The 21479-nt window shown below is 41.0% G+C and overlaps 2 protein-coding genes and 1 long non-coding RNA gene across 7 annotated transcripts in view; 1 reads left to right on the forward strand and 2 right to left on the reverse strand.

Moving 5' to 3' along the window:
* LOC123969108 (voltage-dependent T-type calcium channel subunit alpha-1I-like) overlaps window positions 1–21479 on the reverse strand; it is a 232829-nt gene that overhangs the window by 148010 nt on the left and 63340 nt on the right. The window lies entirely within an intron of this gene.
* LOC123969125 lies at window positions 1683–11880 on the forward strand. Of its 3 annotated transcripts, none has more exons than XR_006824630.1 (4): window positions 1683–1814; window positions 9473–9553; window positions 10586–10875; window positions 11453–11880. It is a non-coding gene; the product is annotated as an uncharacterized LOC123969125 (long non-coding RNA). The 3 variants fall into 3 exon arrangements; XR_006824632.1 differs by having other exon boundaries at window positions 1684–1818; XR_006824631.1 differs by lacking the exon at window positions 9473–9553 and having other exon boundaries at window positions 1684–1814.
* LOC123969124 (transmembrane protease serine 6-like) lies at window positions 4870–21471 on the reverse strand. The gene is made up of 11 exons (XM_046046229.1): window positions 21362–21471; window positions 15819–15931; window positions 15576–15685; window positions 14610–14752; window positions 14385–14483; window positions 13468–13581; window positions 11904–12020; window positions 11441–11609; window positions 10609–10886; window positions 7965–8101; window positions 4870–5426 (listed from the first exon to the last, which is right to left on the reverse strand). The coding sequence occupies exons 1-11, from the start codon at window positions 21438–21440 to the stop codon at window positions 5262–5264; spliced, it is 1524 nt and encodes a 507-aa protein (XP_045902185.1). The 5' UTR covers window positions 21441–21471; the 3' UTR covers window positions 4870–5261.

The raw sequence follows: 21479 nt of genomic DNA on the forward strand, positions 1-21479 counted from the left end.
CTACTGCAAGGCTAGTGTTCACGGTTCAGTGAGTGCAGTAAAGATGTTTTAATCTAGGAGCCCTGAGGATGGCAAGTAAAGTACTGGATGGAGATTAAGTGGATTTCATGTTGCTGTGGACAAAGTTATTACCACACATGCTCACACACCCACACAAGCAGTAGATATAGCTACAGTATTATTGCAAAGATTGAACAGAATCTGTTTTGTGGTTTGACCTTGTTTATGAAGACGCATGTGATGTGTTAACCTCTAAGATTAAGTTTCTGAACGTACAAGGTTGCCAGATAAACAAACCTACACGCACACACACACTCAAGCCCAGCACACTGTTCATACACTGGACATTTCACTGAGCATAATAAATTATTCGTGGGAACATTAATTTATTCAAACAGATTATTAAAATGTCAGATTTGAATTTCCCCTGAAGCACTTAACTGTGTTTGTGTACTTTGGTCAGCAGTAAAGAGTAAGATAGCTGTTCAGTTGTGTAATATAAAATGTGAATCAGAGAATGAGACCTACACAGTCGACATTTTGAGATCAGAAAGGCTGTTTGGAATTGCTAAATACTAAAAACCATCTTAGGGAGTTTTCAGACTTGGCCTAAATACTTGAATCTCGACCCAGGATCACTTCTTTGGAAGAGGGGGTCATTATGAGAGGTTGGTTCTCACTGTGCATTTGAAGCTACCATCTAGTCGTGGAATGAATACCCTGAATTGAATCCAGAATTTTTGCATAGACATGAGGTTCCATTTTCTGGACCTCGCCCAGACTCAAGACGGTGCCAGCTAGAAAACTCGAAGTTGAAACTAATCAGTTGAAGTGGAGAGGTGAGGTTTTAAATGTACCTTGTAGTTTTTGACATCTAGTTATGGAGCAGTTTTTTGTCTTGTGCCCACTCGAGAGGCAACGTCTAGCCAACATTTTCACACTATTAAACTAATCTACATGTGGCATGATGTGAAAATGCAGCACATCAGTGAAAGCAATAAAGAAGACTGTGAAAACATGGATGTAAACAATTAGCTAAAGTTTCAGAATGAAAAAAGAAAATTGGCAGTGCAAATGTTTTATGAAGAACAAAATGCATTCAACACATTTGTTAGACTTCAAAGATACACAAAATGCATTTTGGTGAGTAATGCTGAATGTGAATATACGTTTTGTTGGTTTACAAGAAAGGGGTCTACAGTGCACTTTCAAATCCAAGCAGCACACAACATTCAAGCTACTGCAAGGTGCAGCGTCGTCGCTTTCTTCAATGGAAAATAATGTTTCTGGTTTTTGCCATTATTTCATGTGTCCTTCTGTTTGCCTCTGCTTCTCTCGTTTAGTTCATGTTTACGGTCATTCCCGTTCTGTGCACTTCTGTATCATTTTGTCCATGTTTGTGCAGTGTTCTGTTTAGTCATAGTTCAGTCTGTTTTCCCTGTTAGTTGTAGTTTATTGGTATATTTGTGATCTGTCTGCTTGTGTTCTGGATCAGTTATTTATATTCTGTTTCTTCCTGGTTATTAGTTTCCTCATGGCGTTGTTGGTGTCTCTCTGTTTTCCCTGCTGTCTCTCTGTGTCTCGTTAGCTTCATGTCTTTCACCTGTGTTGCTCCCGCCATAGTGATTATCCCTGGTATATATGTGTGGTCTTTCTCTTCAGCCCTTGCCCTCATTGTTCATGTTACCCCCTGTCAGTCGTGGCTTCAGTCTCCCAGTCTTGTCTTGCAATTTTCCTGCCCTTGGTGTTTTGGATTACCTGTGATGGATTTCTGTTTCGTTTCTCATTTGGCTTTTTCTGGACTCAGCCACTCGGTATGTAAGTGTGCTCGCTATTTGTTTGTTAAATAAATCACCTTTTGAACCGCATCTCCTCTGCCTTGAGTCCTGCGTTTGGGTCCTCCAACCTGCCTCACCACCACTTATTGTAACAGATTGTAGCTCTTTTTACAGAGCACCTCATAATACTTTGCGTTTTATTCAGGCGCTTTCTCTCAGCACGTCTCTCTATGTGACAGGAACAAGCAACAATTTTCAAAAAATGTCGGCTACAAGATGCATTTGCTGATGCAGGAATTATGGTGGCCCAGTGGCCTAATGGAAAAGCCATCACCGTCCAGAGAATGGGATTGTGGCATAGTATTCTGTAAATGTGAAGTGCAAAACCCATTGGGATGTGTTAATTGATCATGGTTGAAGTGAGACTTATAACATATCCAAGCTCCAACCAGTGAGTCACTTCATGTCTATTAATCTCCCACACAGCTGTGTGACCAGAGAAACATCTGGGTCTCTAACCCAGAAAAGCCAGCCACAGCTTGTTTTTTTCCAATCAACCTTCAGCTGCAGCCAAAAAACGCTCTAGATTTCTAAAAATGTATTACCCATGTGGATGATATTCTTTCAATGTCATGTGTTCCTTCATACCTAATGTAAATATTGTGGTCAGTGTCTAATACGATTTGAGGAAACACAAAGCATACATTATGCTGTTCTGTTTAGCTGGAATAAAATCATCTCCATCTGTCCTCCAAACTGTCTGCATAGGCAAAACACAACATAATAAGAGCAGCGAGATGGCCGATGTCCATAATTTAATCAACATCCCACGCCAAGTCTGCCAGCCTTTTCCTTTTGGCTCTTTCTTGTGCCTGATTTTGGCAAACACTCGTTTACTTTGGTCCACACTCATTTTTAAGCTGATAAAAATACAGATCAATTGTCTGGGTGATCTACAGTATTATGCATAGATTGCTGAATTGTTTGACCGCACGATTGATTAACTGACTGAAGAGTGAGAGGTTAAGGGAGATGCTTGCCCCCACCTTAACTCAATCATATATACAGTGCATCTTCTGTCTGGCACTCCTCCGCACTGTTGTCGATCAGTGACCTGCAAACCCTCAACTCCTCCGAGGATGAGTGGGAAACAGCTCATTATGCAGGAAAACAAACAGAGACACTGCACTGTTTTCATTCACCGCCCAGCAAAATAACATTTATGAGCTTACATACTGTAGTTGATGGTGCCACATTTAAAGCAAAGAATCGTATTTTTGTGGGTAAACCGAGAGCAGAACATTGAACCTTTCAAGGGGATATGCATGTGATGTTGTCTGGGAAGCAGAGGGGGTTATACATGCTGCAACTTTAGTTCAGTGGCCCAGTTTAAAGGACTAAAAGAAAGCACCAACAACTGACACTGTCATCATAGGTGGTCAGCATAGGTGAATGCCACATAAAACAGTTTTATTCTTTGTTTATCTCAGTGGACTGGATAACATTTGCTTGACATGGGGACATGGGACAATTTTGTGGCATTTTGAATTTCTGACTGTCTGGCAGAATATTTATGGATGCATTTCATTACTCTATTTTGTATATTTAATGGCTCAGAGGCCTAATGGATAAGGCATTGTGGGTTGAAGTCCGACCTGGGTCAAGCATGAAGTAAATGTTATGTGACACGCATTAATAATTCAGAAAATGCACAATTTGTTAATGTAACTACCCTGAACAATAATTTTTATCTTCCCGTCCGTTAATGAACACTATCTATGCTAAAGGCGACCAAAGGGAAGAGCATGAAATTAGACCCAGAAATCCTGTAATGTGATATAATTTACAAATAAGACTGCACAAATTACATTGAATAAATCCTGTAAATGTTTAAGAAATGTACCTGCTGTTTTATAATCGAAATGTCAAAATCTCATAAATGAAAATGGTGAAGGTCATTTTTAAGCATTGAACATATAGTACTGTATAGGACACATAATGGATGGTTTCTGTGGCCCCCAAAGGCCAGTTTGAGCACTGTTGTTATGCCTCAGAGCAGTACTGTCATTATGGTTTACAGCCTAATAAAATACCAATTGCACCGAAAATGGGAATTTCCAAATATTGAAACATCCCCTAAGGATTAGGGCTCATTTCCAGTTTAAAAAAGATGAGCGAGAGAGAAATAATGAGATACAGAGGGAAATTGGGAAGCAAGACAGATGGCGCCAGAGTAATGATAGATAGACCAATAGATAGATATATGTCCAACCTTGCTTGTCTGTCATTCAGCAGAATCAAAATCCGTTTCCGAGGACAAATGCTCTCCTTTCCAGTTTTGTTTACAAATCACAATGACTCAAAAGCATTCAGCCACAAGGAGGGATGCCAAGCTCTGGTACCTCACAATCCCTTTTAAGAATTTTGTTGCTGTTACTAAAATCAACTGAAAAGAAAAAAATGCCTCTCCTTGGATACAGTGATTCATAAACCTCGAAAATGACATTCTCAAAAGCAGCTTGTTAAAGAAAACATTAAACTTACACCTGCAAACATGAAATCAGTTGCCAAGGATTCAGTTTTGCATTAGCTGCAGTTGAACATATTTCCACAAGGAGGAGTTGTCAGTCAGTGTCGGTTGGTTGGTCATTCACCTCTATAATCCAGTTCGCTCAACAACTTTTAAATGGACTGCTGTGAAACTTTGCAAAGACATTCATTCATGATAAACTGTAATAATGTTAGTGAATTTCTGACCTTTCATTTAGCGTAGTACTTTGTGTTTAGTGCTAATTTGCAAATGTTAACATGCTAAACTTGAATGGTAAACATAACTGCTAAACCTCGGCATGCTAACATTTTGTCATTTTGAACATGTTGGCACACTGATGTTAGCAGCTAGACAGCCACTAGCATGACTGTAGACTTGTACTGTTGTATAACATGCAAACAAACACAGCAGCCTAAATTGCAAATGGGATTTCAAAACATAAGGGTGTTTAATTATGGAAAAATTGATTTAAGATTTCAATATATTTAAAATCTAGATGAGTCTGTATAGTAAATGATCAAACACGGGATTACAGTCACCTCAAATTGCTTTCATAGTTCTCTATCATTATATTTCATACACATTTCAAACCTGAGCTTTTCTTAATCACTTCTTAAAAAATCATTAGGCTATTCTATTTAAGTTCTATTACCATTCTCCTGACATTTTGCTTTCATGTTTCCTTCTACTGCACGCTCGATAAACACTTTATCAAATCAGTTCTAAAAGGCACCACATAAATAAGGTTGATTATTATTAGCTTTATTATATCATGGAATGGAATCACACTTTACCACCTGGTTGTTTGGCTGAGAAGCAAGCTCAAATCATCTTCCAGCACTTCTTATCCTCATGTGGATAACATTTTCATTTGCATCCAGTTTTGGGTTATGAGGATATTGACATAAAAAATGATTAAGATGCCCAATGTTTCAGGGGTTGCTGATAACCTGCTTGATCCAGTCAGTGAGCCTGGTGATGCGGGTATACACACCATAGTAGTCTGGACGCCCGCAGCCTTTGCCCCAGCTCACCACCCCGGCCAGGAACCAGCGACCCGTTGGCTCCTGGCAAACCAAGGGACCACCAGAGTCTCCCTGATAGAGACAGATGTTAATAGGTCAGGGGGTAAGGTCTTCATGTCGCTACAGCACAGAATGACCATAATTGACATGGCTGTGGATCAATACCAGTGACTCAACTATAATACTCTATGCTTGGATATTTGGCTTTTAAAACTATATTCTGTTTATGGGGAACACTCAGTGAACTGTGAGTCCTTTCAGGATGCACCCAACATATGTGTATGTATTTACATTGAGATACAATAGCTAGCAGGGTATGTCTTCCATTATATTTTTATTTTTTGGTTTGAATCCATTACACTTTTGTTCCTTCTGGCAGATGTTCATCCAGTCAGAAAGAGAGAGACTACATGTCTGGACGATTCAAACTGTATTACAGTGGGGAGAACAAGTATTTGATACACTGCTGATTTTGCAGGTTTTCCTACTTACAAAGCATGTAGAGGTGTGTAATTTTTATCAAAAATCCAGAAAAATCACATTGTATGATTTTTAAATAATTTGCATTTTTGATACATCAGAAAAGCAGAACTTAATATTTGGTACAGAAACCTTTGTTTGCAATTACAGCGATTATATGTTTCCTGTAGTTCTTGACCAGGTTTACACACACTGCAGCAGGGATTTTGGCCCACTCCCCCATACAGACCTTCTCCAGATCCTTCAGGTTTCGGGGCTGTCGCTGAGCAATACGGACTTTCAGCTCCCTCCAAAGATTTTCTATTGGGTTCAGGTCTGGAGACTGGCTAGGCCACTCCAGGACCTTGAAATGCTTCTTACGGAGCCAATTCTTAGTTGCCCTGGCTGTGTGTTTCGGGTTGTTGTCATGCTGGAAGACCCAGCCACGACCCATCTTCAATGCTCTTACTGAGGGAAGGAGGTTGTTGTAGATCTCGTGATACATGGCCCCATCCATCCTCCCCTCAATACAGTGCAGTCATCCTGTCCCCTTTGCATAAAAGCATCCCCAAAGAATGATGTTTCCACCTCCAGGCTTCACAGTTGGGATGGCGTTCTTGGGGTTGTACTCATCCTTCTTCTTCCTCCAAACATGGAGAGTGGAGTTTAAACCATAAAGCTCTGTGTTTTGTCTCATCAGACCACATGACCTTCTCCCATTCCTCCTCTGGATCATCCAGATGATCACTGGCAAACTTCAGACGGGCCTGGACATGCGCGGGCTTGAGCAGGGGGACCTTGCGTGCGCTGCAGGATTTTAATCCATGACGGCGTAGTATGTTACTAATGGCTTTCTTTGAGACTGTGGTTCCAGCTCTCTTCAGGTCATTGACCAGGTCCTGCCGTGTAGTACTGGGCTGATCCCTCACCTTCCTCATGATCATTGATGCCCCACGAGGTCAGATCTTGCATGGAGCTCAGACCAAGGGAGATTTACCATTGTGCCAACAGTTGTTGCCTTCTCACCAAGCTGCTTGCCTATTGTCCTGTAGCCCATCCCAGCCTTTTGCAGGTCTACAATTTTATCCCTGATGTCCTTACACAGCTCTCTGGTTTTGGCCATTGTGGAGAGGTTAGAGTCTGTTTGACTGAGTGTGTGGACAGGTGTCTTTTATACAGGTAACGAGTTCAAACAGGTGCAGTTAATACAGGTAATGAGTGGAGAACAGGAGGGCTTCTTAAAGGAGAAATAACAGGTCTGTGAGAGCCGGAATTCTTACTGGTTGGTAGGTGATCAAATACTTATATGTCATGCAATAAAATGCAAATTAATTATTTAAAAATCATACAATGTGATTTTCTGGATTCCGTCTCTCTCAGTTGAAATGTACCTATGATAAAAATTACAGACATCTAAATGCTTTGTAAGTAGGAAAACCTGCAAAATCAGCAGTGTATCAAATACTTGTTCTCCCCACTGTATATCAACTAAAATATTATAGGGACTTTACTGGGTATCAGATAACTGTATCTAGTGACAAACCGAAGACTCTAAACATGGGCTTTGCCACCTGGTGGCAGCGCAACTCAAGCTTTAAACAACATTGACACCTTATGGTTATTGTGGTGCCCGTCAGCAAACAGTGGCTTTTTTGTACACAAAATTAGCATTTGGAATTGTGTTTCTGTCCACCTAACAAACAGAAGTCCAGTATTCACTCTGCTTTTATCTCTATGTTGTTTCCTGATGGAAATGTCTGGCTCCTTAGCTGCTATATACTCCATAATGTTCACAAGCTAGTCTCTAACCTTGTCTGTCTGCTGTTTGGTGCTGGTCAAGTAACGTGCAGTGGGTTTTTAGAGCTTTTTCACTGAAAACAACTGCTTGCTGCAGCTAAAAATGAGGTTGAGAGTGCTGACAGTGAACCAAAACAGTAAAAGTACAGGCCGTAAAACCCAAATAGTTTAAAGATGCTAAAAAACTTGCTGAGGGGACCTGCGAAGTCAGGTGATAATTCTGCAGGTTCGTCACTGTGGATTGTGTCACCTTTCATTTAACGTAGTAATTGAATCTATTGTTGATATGGCTTTTAATTTCAAACTGGATTGTGAAACAAAATTAAAATAAAGAACATTAGGCTATATCTTTACCTGACAGGCATCTTTGTTTCCACTGCGGTAACCGGCACAAAGCATTCTGGGAGTGACCAGGTGGCCATAGGAGCGAACACAGGCTTCCTCGCTGACCAGGCGAACATCCACCTTGCGCAGCACATTACTGACACTGCCTGAAGAGGTATGAGGGGAAGAAAATTAACTAGTGAAGGCCAAAAGATTCATCGTCTTTTCATTATTTTATATTTAAATATATATACATAAATCTTCATTGCTCAGTTTTGATTTCAGTACTGGATGTCAATTCTAGAGCTGCAGATCACCAAACCAAAAATTTATGTCTAACACACTATAACAACCAGCCTGGAAATATCCTACTAGCAGAATACGGAACATGTTTCATCCTTTCAGTGAAAAGAAACCACCTAATTTGAAATATAGTGGTGTAACTACACTTTAATATACTGACATCTACCGAGTACATCTTATGATTTTTTTATGAAACAGTGGGTGTCGGAAGATAGTTTCCAACACCTTCTCCCTCAAACAGCCTTCAAACAGGTTCATAATTCATCAGAAACCACAACCCACACACTTTATCTCTTCCTGCCTCTTTAATTTAAATAAGTTAATTTTGATCTGTTACCATAAATAGCATGCCCGTTTTCCACCATCCCCATAAAGACTCCCCCATACCTTGCTTGATAAAATGGGGTTACTTGCACCCTGCACAAGTCAAATAAAATCACTTCCTGTGAAAACACTGCATGATACATAAACCAGTGTAATCCTATAACAGAAATAAAATAACTTTATAACAAAACAAATACTGCACTTGGACATCAGCCTTCAAGTCAAAAGCATTAAATAAAAGTCCATCTTCAAAATGGTTCATGTATATGAAACTGCATAGTTAAATTTAAGGGTCCCTTTTGTGAGATGTGAAGATTTCTTTCTCTAGGTCATGCATACCGAAGCCTGAGGCTAAATGGAAATTACAATAGGATGAATAAAAAGCATTTTTCTTTATCTGTAGTTCTGAGAAAAACATTGAATGGATGCAAGTTTTTCAACATTGCAAGTCCTTGCAAATAGTTAGCTGATTTGTTGAATTCATTACTGTGATCACAAACTGGAGTGACTGTCTTATTGCGCAATTAATCTAAGCAGCGGTTCCTAACTTGGGAGCTGCAGTCTGTTCAAGGCACAAGTAGATAAACTTGAGGGGCTAGAAGATGACTAATTGGATAGGAAAGGCTAGGCTGGATAGGCTGGACCATCTATGGTTAATGTGCTATAGTGTGGCTGAAACTTTAAGTGCTCATGTGGTTGAATAAACACTACATTGGGTTACACATTGACACCAACCCCGTCACACATCGATTGTCACACCCTTGTAACATGGGTCTATATTGTGGCCATGCTCTCCTAAAAATGACTGGAAGACAAAGTAGCAGCACTGTGCTCATAAGCTTATATTGCATGTTTGACTTCCAACAATAAAATAAATCCTCCTAACTAATATTTCGTCCTTGCTTCCAAAGAAGAAGCAGGCAGTAAAAGTGGAGGTACCTGGCCTCATGCTGTTGGAGGACTGGCTAAATGGATCTGTGAAACTATCAATGGTAACTCAATTCAATGTTAATTATGCTAGCAAACTTTCAAGTTATCAAAGAGACATCTAATGTTAAAGTTATCAATTTATGAGGTATATGTTATGGATGTTTAACTTCTCAACTCAAATGGTTCACAGTGATCATTACGTTTAAAATACAAAACAGAGAGTTCACAGGCGAACCCCTCATGGCATTGTTAGCTAAGTAACATATGGGTAGGTCCTTTTCGTTTCATAAACCGAATCCATCCATCCATCTATGGTCAACTGCTTATCCTGCGTACAGGGTTGCGGGGTTGCTGGAGCCAATCCCAGCTGACATCGGGCAAAAGGTGGGTTCCATCGCAGGGCCACATGTAGACAAACAACAATTCACACCTAAGGACAATTTTAGAGACCCCAATTAACTTAACCTGCATGTCTTTGGATGGTGGGAGGAAGCCAGAGCACACAGAGAGAACATGCAAACTCCACACAGAAAGGCCAGGTTTTGAACCCACGACCTTCTTGCTGTGAGGTGACAGTGATAACCACCTCACCACCGCAGCGTAAACATAATGGTGTTGTTTATTGTTTAACCCATTCGGCTTCCTCCCACCATCCAAAGACATGCAGGCTAGGTTAATTGGCGACCCTAAATTGTCCTTAGGTGTGAGTGTGAGCGTGAGTCTATGTGTGGCCCTGCGATGGACTGGCGACCTGTCCAGGGTGTACCCCGCCCGGTGTCAGCTGGGATTGGCTCCAGCCCCCCCGCGACCCTGTATGCAGGATAAGGGGTTGACGATGGATGGATGGACCCACTATCTGTACTAAGGAAATATATAGAATAATACGAGTAAAATAGGCTTCAAAGCATTGTGCAATTTGATCCACAAAAATGCTACTTTATTAACTGAGAATATTTTGAATATTCCAAAAAGTGGGAACCACTCTCATAGACCACATAGAAAGTAAAAGTGATTCTTGCTGTAATACTAAATTCCATTGTCTCCTTTCAAGATCAACATTTCACCCTCTATCCTCTCTCCACATCCCCCTCAAGCCCTTCCCTCTTTCTTTCCTCACCCCCCTCACGGAGAGCGCCCCAGCCGGTGACCCAGCAAAGTAGGTCCGGCTCCAGTAGGTGGGTGGGCGGAGGCAGACAGGCGGGTCGAGCATGTCCATCCAGCAGCATGGAGGCGGGCCGGTCCAGCTTCAGGAGGGCCAAGTCATAGTCGTGGGAATCGTCGTCGTAGTATTGATGAAGGTGGATCCGCTGAACTCGTGCCACTTCCTCAGTAGGGCTGTTACGGTTGAGCAGAAGTTTACCCAGGTAGACCGTCCACACCGACGGTGAGTAGAGACTGGAGGAGGATGAGGAGAAAAAAAGTTGCTATGTGTTACTAGGGCAATAAGTTAGATTTGTCTTTTTCTTTCTTTTTTATATGATCTGATTTGTATGCAATTACAGCTGTTGACTTCAAATAAACATACTTTCTATTTTAGAGCAAAACTTTCCCCGTCCACTGAAATTTCAACACTCACTAAATGCTACACAAACTTATTCACCATGCAAGGACCCTTAAGAAAGAAGAATTGTTAATCCTCTGCAGGTTGTTGCAGCTACAATTTCAGTCACAGCATCCAGCTCATTCTGGCTTTCAATGCCAAAAGCATATATGAATACATAAATACACCACCTTTGAGTCAAACAGGCTGTTACAGCTAAACGCCGCACAGCAAACACATAGGAGCAGTACTGAATATAGAAGCAGTTTGGAGGCCATTTTATTAATAAGTGCTAAAATGCTAAAACTTCAGCTGAAGAGAAAAAGCCCCTCAAACTGTCTTTGTTTTGAAAGAAAATTTTAACACCTCATTCAACACACCACTTCCTTCCCTCTCTTCCTGCACTTACCTGTCGTCATAGAAACAGTGGGCGGCGGACACCACCCATTGGCTGGAGATTAGTGCGCCCCCGCAGATGTGGGTACCCCGCACCTGCAGGCTGGCCTGCCATGGCCATTCCCCCTCCGTGGCATTGGTTCCCCCCACAATTCGGCTGGAGAACTGCCTCAGGCCACAGTCTGAATAGACACACATTATTATTATTATTATTATTTTGCTTTTTTGTGTGTCTAATTCCTCCTGGTACCAATGAGGAAAAAAAGAAAAACAAAAAGAAACAAAAGAAAAAGAACAAAGACCAATCAAATTAGACTTAATTGATTCATTTAATTTTTATTAAAAAGCAGAATGACATTGAGCTTAAGAAAATCTTGAGAAACCTTTCCAAGAGAACATGAAGATACAGACTAAACGGAATTTAATGAAATAAAAAACATGACTTCTACTGTATGTAGGTGTGTTTATCTTCTTACCACACTGTTTCTCATCTGAGGCGTCGGGGCAGTCTGTGACAAAGTCGCATTCTGGGTTCGGCTTCTTCAGACATGTTCCATCAGCACACACATAGGTCATATCTGTGCACTGCACACCTGGACACACACACAGGGTGCAAATTACACAATGACAAATGGGGGGGGGGTGCAACTTTTTTTTCCAGGTCATATAGGAAATCCATTACAGCGCAGGCTCGTGCTTCAGTGAACTAAAACTTTACAAAGCTTACAATGTCCTTGCTTGGTAAAATAATGTCTGCAGTCTGTAGATGATAATAAATCAAATGTATTACACACACAATAACTTTCGTAGTCAAAGGTCACCAAGTATTCTAGAGCAAAACTGCCAGCAAGTCAGACAAACATTTCCGCTCAAACACAGACCCACACAATGCTGAACCAGAAGCAAAGACACTATCATAAATTACAGTCTGCGTTATCATCTCTGATTTCTATTTCTTATCTTTTCAAGTTTTAAGTTTCAGTTCTAAGGGAGAACATGCAATATAAGCTTATGAGCACAGTGCTGCTACTTTGTCTTCCAGTCATTTTTAGGAGAGCATGGCCACAATATAGACCCATGTTACAAGGGTGTGACAATCGATGTGTGACGGGGTTGGTGTCAAGTTCTTAGTCTTCTTTTTTTTAAAAATATATCCTTTCCTCTTGTTCATGTTGACTGTGACAGAAATGTAATCTGGGTTCAACAAAGCTGTAGTCATACATTGTTGGGGAATTGGGAATTGTTGGGTAAATAATATTTCACAGAGTACAGTCTGGACATACTCTATATGAAAAGTGCAATAAATTGACTTTTGTTATGAATTGGCGCTCTATAAATAAAACTGAGACTGAATACATTTGAAATAACAAACCTGGATTTTAAGATTTACCAAGCCAGGTAAAACTCCTGAATTCCAGAGTGAAAACAAATGACGGCTTATTGTAAAACAATTTACAAAAGACTTAATAATAATAAATAAAATAATAAATTCTATATTGATGTCAAAATGTATCTCTATGAAAACTTAACCCTTAATTTCACTGCTAATGCCTAAGCACCTGTGTTAAGTTACAATTAGATAAAATATGACATTTTATAATGGCAATGAAATTATAGGGTGGGCTATCAGCTGAGCTAGCTAACAACAGATGGCTAATTTTAAGTTAACTAATTATGAAAATCTGAAGTGTATTAAAGAAGCTAGACTAACTACTGACATTAGACTACAGTCTCAGGGACACAACGGTGGATGGTTAAAGTGGGAATTGAACACGGGTCTCTCATACCAAAGGCATGAGTCTTATCCATTGCGCCATCATCCACTGGGTCAGTCCCCACCCCAATGATCTGAGTATACTGTACACAGCGAGATTTATTATTGAGAATAACAGGTACACATTTTCTGAGCCAGAAATCTGATTGTCCAGGTAAAATAATGACACAAAGTGTGAAAATTAAAATGAATAGATTTTGTAATAGCCTGTGTGATGTGTTTGTGATGGTGTGCATTTAATATTTGATTATAATTGAGTGTGTTACCATCAGTACAGTTCATCTCGTCCGTTGCTTCAGGGCAGTCTGGGTGTTGGTCGCACACCTTGTAGTAGTCCACACACTGACTGTCCTCTGGACACTGGAACTGTGCTGCACACACTGTGAAACCCACACACACAAAAGGAAATGCACCAGTTTGCATACTCAATAACAGTCATATGAGCTAAGGTGACAAGATCTTATTTAAAAACAAAGAAATTAATAACTTCAGTATTATGGAGCAGCAAACAGGGGTATTCTGATGTGCTTTTCACTTCCAGTTTAAAATTTAATTTTCTGTTTTCATTTAAGGTTTCATATTTTGAGGCTTGAATGTTTGGGGTAGATAAATGGATAACCAGATACAGTGCATGTTGACACATCTGATTATCTTCTGTATTTCATTAATGGGTAATCCATGACCTACAAGTAGTCACACCCAAACCAATGATAGCATTGTAACTTAACAAGCTGCCAAATCTCAGGTTTACACATTGTGAGCTACTGTCTGGGATCTAAATGGATTGAGAAGAAGAGGCCCATCAGATCAGCATCACCTCCAGCTTTCTTGGGCAGCATGCTGACAAGACTCATTTTACAGATGATTGAACAATCCTGTCATTAGCAGTGCCGGTGGATGTTTGGTTTAACCCAGGCAATCCTGTGGTCTTTTCCTAAGGAGGTTTGTTGCATCCCAGTGGTTACAATTCATTCATTTGACAACATTTGAAAAATATGTGACAAGCTCCACATTATTTTAGAACATTAACATCTTTAACATCTAAATGCATTAGGCTTCTCTGGCTTTGTGAGGTGGTCCGGCCCATTCACTTTTTTAAGTTCCTCCTCTATTATGAGTAAACTTCCTTTGTCAACAGAAAATAATGTACAACAAATTATATATTTAAAACCTAAGTAAATACCACAGTTCCTCTCGTCAAGCCCGTTGGGACAGTCCTTGATTCCATCACAGGCAGGAACACACAGGCCATTAACAGTGCACAGAAACTGGCCTGGGCAGGCTATAAAACAAATGCACACACACAACTCAAAAATCTCTTCATAAAGTAGTGAAACAGAATAGAAATATTACTTAGCAGTTCATTTATCCACGTTTCTTGGCTGTCACTTCTGCAGTCCCAACTTACGATCGGATAGGTTGAAGACTCTGTAGAACAGCTGAAGGCCCGGCCCTGTGAGTGACACTTCTGATGTCATGACAACAGTGGCCATTGTGGACATCAGGAGGAGGCGTTCGTTGTATGGCTGCAGGCCCCTGGTACCACAAAATCTGAGAAGAGGACAGAGACACTGAATTCAATGAAAACGCTGTTGTTATGGAATGCCCTTACGCAATGTACTTGACTCTCAGTTTGTCCAAGGCACTAATGACAAACCTATCCTAAACCTACCTACCAAACCTATGGCTAAAATACTGGTTAGAAGTGTAAAATACCTCTTTTTATATTTAATTAAAAATAGCCTGAAAAGTTTGTATGGACATTTAACAGCGGCTCATAAGGGATGCTACTGCCCCCTGTTGTTCAGTTAAGAATAGAATAGTGTGATGATATGAATGTAACATTTATAACTATGTTGTTGTGTTTTCTTTAAATTTATTACAATACCAAATGAAAAGTTGGACGCATGACCTGTATGGAAAACTTTAATATGCACAGAAGCTTCCTGTCAGACACTCAAACGCATGTAAGTTGAGAAACTGAAATGAGAGAATTTGGACATTTTTTCTTAAAAAATTAATAAAATATTTGCCAATTACTTTAATAGCTGAAAACAAATCGACTAATTGTGGCAGCTCTAGTATAAAGTGAAAACAGGATTATACCTTTTTTGTTTAGGAATTTGCAAATACATATTTATAGCTGAACAGACACTCATCACCACGACCATATTCGACAGAGAAAGTTGTGACTAAAATCGACTTCTCATTTGCTTTGATTTTTTTTCTAATTGCCTATTAGATTTCACTCTCAGTGAGGTTTGGACTGCTGCTTATAAAATCTTGTTGGGCTCTACATTGCATACTGTAGGTTATCTAACCATTGAGGCAGAGTCACTCACAGACCAGCTAAACTCACTGCGGCACAGTTTACCTGCGGTTCTGGATGATCCACTGTCCCTGGGTACAGGCCTGGTTGTAGGTGGCTCTGCTCAGCTCGTAGCCCTCAAATTCCAAAGACAAGCCCATTCCTACCCTGGGCATCTGAAATCACATAGTGTAAACACATACAAACATACTTTTATCATTAACATGAGGGGCTGTAAATTATAACCATGTCTTAATGAATCAACCATTCAGTCCATTAGTGGAAGAAATGGACGAAGAGGTGTCTTACACTAAAACTCCAGGTACAGTTGGTGTCGGGTGGATAGTAGCTGGGGAAGAAAGGTGTCCTCAGTGACCCCTGGACCCCTGATACTGCCTTCAGCTCTATGGTGGAATTACAGTCTGAGAAAGACAAAGACAGAAAGACAGAAGTATTACAATACAAATCCATTCTACTTTGTGGCATCAGTTAAAGGTGGTACTTCTTTTTGTGTTCAGTGAATGGGAAACAAAGTGGCTGGGATTAAGCCACACAACACTATTCCAGCCATTCCAGCGATCATTTGTGTGTCAGGTTGAATTACTTTCCCACAGACATTCAACTTACTTACTAGTTTGCCAAGATATGTTGTTGGGATGTTAGCTATGATACCAGGAGAGTTGTGAGTATCACTGTCTGTGTGCCGGCTCTGGGACAGTCTCGTCCTCTCTGCATGTTAGCATTCACAGTAGCAACTGTAGCAACTAGGGATGTGAAGAGACACTTAACCCACGACAGGGATGTACTGGAACTGAAATTCAGCCGGGACTTTGAGAAAGGGAGGCATTTTTGCAGTTATTTTAATAAATTGTGTTTTACTTGTATACAGTCTATTTCATGAAGATAAAGACCTTCAACAAGCTTTTGTGACACCCGCCTTTTAAGTTTGTATAAGCAAAGCACCACTGCACTGAACAAGACCAGGTCAGGCAAGCCTGAGTCAGTCAGAATGCTAAAATTTAATTTAATTTAATCAAAAACTACAATGCAGTCCCATAAAATAGAGCAGAGCCCTGCACAGGCCCCTGTACCTGTCACTGTTTCTGGTTCCATTGTCATTCTCCTCCTGCTGCTTCTCTTCCTCGTTCTTCTCCTACAGCTCCTCTTGTTCCTCCTTTTCTTCCTTCAACTGTTGTTTATAATATATATATATATAAATATATAATATAGCCTATATGCCTATACATAAATACATATATAAATAATCTCAGGTTATAGTAAATGCATTACTTATCAGTGCCTGTGCAGGGTCCTGCCTCATCTGTGCCTGCCACAGCACCTTTCCACCAAGGAAAAGGTTGGTTAATTTGGCGCATTTAGCTGCCTCTTGTGCCAACATTTTTTTTCTTTCATATGCTTAATTTTTTCCACACCACACATTATTTTCCTCTTTCTTTGTTTTCGACATATTTACCTTCTCAGTTGTGCCTGTCACACAACCCTGGGCTGAACTCAGCCCCGACAAAATGTGTTGAGATTGAACTCGTCCTAGATAGAAAGTAAACTCCTTTAATTGGTGCCGTTGAGCCAATCAGATTTCAGCAAAAACGAGTTGGGTGAGGCCGCTCCTATTCCCCTCAATACTGAAAGAATTGGTTTGGCCCAGTCTAATAGACCAGACAGCTTTTACTGCAGCTGACCGGCCGGCTGGCGTGGTCGTGGATCATTTAAAGTTGAACATAATAAACTGTAAAATGAAAACTCTTGAACACCAGCCAGTTCTTCCTGAAATGGACCGGCCATTTCACCGGCAATTCTTCCCAAAATTCCCGATGACCGTGTGACTGTGGCAGCTTTTCACCATAATGATTAATTATTTTATTTTATTTTAGTTATAAACTCCTGGACTTTAATAGCCCCTTTGTTTCAGCAGATTTTCTGCTCATGGTAAAAACTTAGAATCTCAGAATCTCTCCCACGTGTCATCATTTAATCAGAACTCTACCTGCCCTTTACTCTGCTGTGCATTACGTTATTGATCTGCGGGTAGTTATCCCCTTCAGTTTCTTTCTGCAGTTAGTGTTTCCTTCTGCTATTTCCTGTTGTCCCCACACTCTATCCCCATTCTCTTGCAGGTGTTGCCCTCTCACTGTGCTGTCTGTTTATGTGGTGTTTCTGTTCCCCTTCCCCATGTCTGTCCCCTGTCTGGCCCGGTGACAAATAAATCTGAATAAATAACAATACAGACAAAGTAATAATCTCTTGTTAAAGTAAAATCTATCTGGCACAATATGGTATCCAGCTCCTCATACCTCCTACTACCAGGCTGCCTGGCAGGACAGGTAAAAAAAAAAGAAAGAAAAAGAAAGTAAATTTCAAATCCACACACTAACTACCAGTGCAGCTCACAGTCCCAAACAGAGAAGGCTGCGCTTCAGTTTTTAGATGTTAATTTTGCAAAACTCTACCAGCTATGTTACCATTTGTCACAGCTGTTTGGGCCATTGACTGTATGTAAAAAGGTCTGACTCACAAGTTGAGCAGGTTCAGATGATTACTATCACAGTGTCAATTAGCTGGCCCAAGTTGATTTGCTTCGTGAGAATCTTATCAGTTATACATTTGTATTTCACTGCGTGACAAAATTAATGTGTGGCTTGACAGGGACTGAAAAATGTCTCGCGAGACAGCTTTTTACCTGATGAGAATTCTCGTCACAATCTCACACACCCCTAGTAGCAACAGTTTGCAAATAGACAGCCCTCATCTTAGCTAACAAAAGTTACTTGCTGGTATGTTGCATGGCTTATTGTATCGTCATAAAGCTCGATAGCTTTCCACCAGGCACAAGGTTGGGGATGCCTTACAAGGCTGTCAGTTTGGTAGAATATTTAACTAAGTATAGTTAAATATAGAGGTAGAATGAGAAGAATGTTATCGGTTGCTGTAGGTAAACACAACAAAGTTGGCCCCTCCTCCCAGACCCAACAAGTGAGAGAGAGAGAGAGAGAGAGAGAGAGAAAGCAGTGGCGGTCAAGTGAGCTAGATAGTTAACGACAAAAGAGAGTGACAAGAGAGATTGTTTCTCGATGATTACCTTCTAAAGCACAAATAAACATGCCCACACCTCCACAAAACAATGAGCTTTTTGCGTGAATGCAGTCTGTCCTGTGGCCTCTCTGCATTGCCTGTGTGTGGTGCATAGACTGAATAAAACCAGTGGATATAGCTACCATGACGTCACTCTGTGATTGGTGATATTCGGACAAGAGGGTGAAGCAAGCTAGATTGGCTAATAAGGTGCATCGGTCATTCATGTTGATGTGAAATTAATCCTGACTGACAGGTAGCTGTGGTAGCGACTTGTCAATCACAAGGTAGCCACGCCCTAAAGCATACCCTGCTTCTTAGTCTATTTTACTGTAAATGGGACCATAATTTACAAAATGAACATCATGCTATATTGAAGAATACTTTAAACTAGCCATTAAGAAAAGTCTTTACTGAGGTAACATTAGCGCTCTGGCCATCTGGAGAAGCGGGACAAATCTCGGTAGGCCGGCCCACCTCGGTGCAGGTGGGCCGCCGTCCTTAGCCTAAACTTGTTTTCTAATAATAAAAAAGTTGGCAGAAGGTTTAGCGACACGGGCCAATCCCCCTTCTCCCCAGGGCTGTTGGTCTATTGCATATGAACGTCTACGCAGCCCTTAGCCCCGCCCCATCCATCTCACTCACACACCACAGTGACACTGACAGCTGGAAAACAAGCTACAATGGAAAATGGAAAAGCAGAGTTTAACTGAAATGTAAAAAAAGTAACCGACTCCTTCTATAGTAGCAGGGCCACAGACGCTAAGACCGGGAAGAGAAAGATGCCACAGCCCTGTTCAGGGGTGAAAGATTAGTCAGAGAGGACAACGAAGCCACAGATAGCGCAGCTGAACAGTACAGTGTTCCCATACATTGATTTATTTGTGGCGGCCCACTTCAATAACAACGCGGACCGCCACATATTTATTTTAGATTTTTTTACTAAGCCCATTAAAAATTGTATTTCTACATCGTATATATATTCGCGTAGCATCTCCTATCTCTCTCTCTCTCTCTCACACTCTCTCTCTCATGAACACCACTGCACAAATCTCTCCAACACAACGCTGTCGATGTTGGACACCCACCACTTCAACACAAAGTAATGCCCTTGCTGCTGTCAGTCATTTAAACGTTTCCATGCTCGGAGTAATGTCACAGCAGCAGCAAAACAAAACAAAATTAATTAAAAACTTGACAGGTCAGAGAAAACTATGCAAAGGAAACAGAATTCAACTTATAGCGTCTGAAATGTTTAGATGCTCTGATGGAGCTCAGCATTGATCAGGAGGATGTTTGCTTTACTCCAAACAGTGTGTCTGTATGACTCTGGATGTGTGAGACCTTTTGGATGTGTAGAAGAACACAGCATATTATTTAATATTAGATCCTGATGATCCTGTTGGCTAGACGGAGGATTTAAATGTGAGGTTATGCTCTGTGTCTCGTGCGTAAATGCGCACAGCATCTCTCTTGATGGGGAGACGCTTCACCCTATTTCACCCACCCTGAAATTTGCTAAATGTAGGCTATTTATTGCCAGGGTTCGAGTTATAATCTGAGCTTCGTGAGGGTCTCTAATATACTAACGTTACCGACAGAGAGAGATCTTGAGAGGGAAAGAGAGACAGAGAGAGATCAGTGCTTATTACCTGTTTCAACATTTCCCTCTCTCACAAACACACGCAAACGCACAAACACACACACATCAGTCCACTACTTGCCCCAGAAGTCTGCGATATTGCAAAAAAGTTCTAGTTTCAATAACGTGAAAAATGCTATCAGAGACTATTGCTCAAGGACAGACACTTTATGGTAGGTATAATATAAAGTGTAATTATTTTACACACTGCTGGCCGCCAGCACATATTAGCATATTATTATATGTAGCGCTGTACTAATTGGAGGATACATCATAAAGCCAATAATAGTAAACAAATAAGCAGCACTCAATACAATCTAACTCTAGTTGAACATGTTCGCAGGTTGCGGCCTCAACCTGTTAGTTCAAAACTGTGCGCACCATTGTGGTTGATGGTGGAGAAGTGCAGCCATCCTGTTTTTTTAAGGTAGTACCCTACTGCCATAGTGATCAATGGCTGTGATGCTGCAAGGTGGTTGTATAAGAGGGTGTTCCTATTTGTACTGCGTGCATTAGCAGGGCGGCTGTGGTATAGTATATGGTGGACCGTTCTGGTGGGCCGGTCTGGATCAAAGTCCAGGGCCATTTTTTACTCCCAGTCCGTCCCTGTGAGGTAATATAGCAAGTGAGAAGAAGAGTCATTTTGTCATAGACTACAATGCAATCGGACTTCTTTTTGCAATCTGTGGAGTCGCCCCCTGCTGGCCAGTACAAAGAATGCAGGTTTAAGGCACTTCGCCATTGGCGTCACTTTTCAGAATTGGATGTTGCCGCTTGGGTGTGTGTGTGACCCTCGGCCTAACCATCAATGTTTAAAGAGGACTGGGTACTGCATTAGGGGCGGGACTCCATTCATTCCTATGAAAGTTGCTCAGTGGTGCATGCATGGAGCCAAAAAGTTCAACTTCCGGGTTGAGAAGAATTATTAGTTTTACAGCTCTGCTGGATGTCAAAATACTGTAGAAAAAATACAGCAGAATTCATGGTGGTGGTCAACTCAGCAGGCAAGATTACTAACTTAAAAGATGGAAAGTTAGCTTGGCAAACTAATGTTGAGATTTTGGTAGCCTATTGCTGGGTACATTTCTGTACGAGTAAAAGATGGCTTGGGTTGTCTTACCCTGGTGGTCCCAGGCTTGTGCAGACAGAGAGAAGGGGTCCTTATAGTTGTACAAACCCTGTTTCCAAACCACCGTCATCCACTCGCCTGATGACAGGACACGCACCACACGCTCATG

Source organism: Micropterus dolomieu, linkage group LG04 (assembly GCF_021292245.1).
Source record: "Micropterus dolomieu isolate WLL.071019.BEF.003 ecotype Adirondacks linkage group LG04, ASM2129224v1, whole genome shotgun sequence".
In the NCBI taxonomy this organism is placed as follows: domain Eukaryota; kingdom Metazoa; phylum Chordata; class Actinopteri; order Centrarchiformes; family Centrarchidae; genus Micropterus; species Micropterus dolomieu.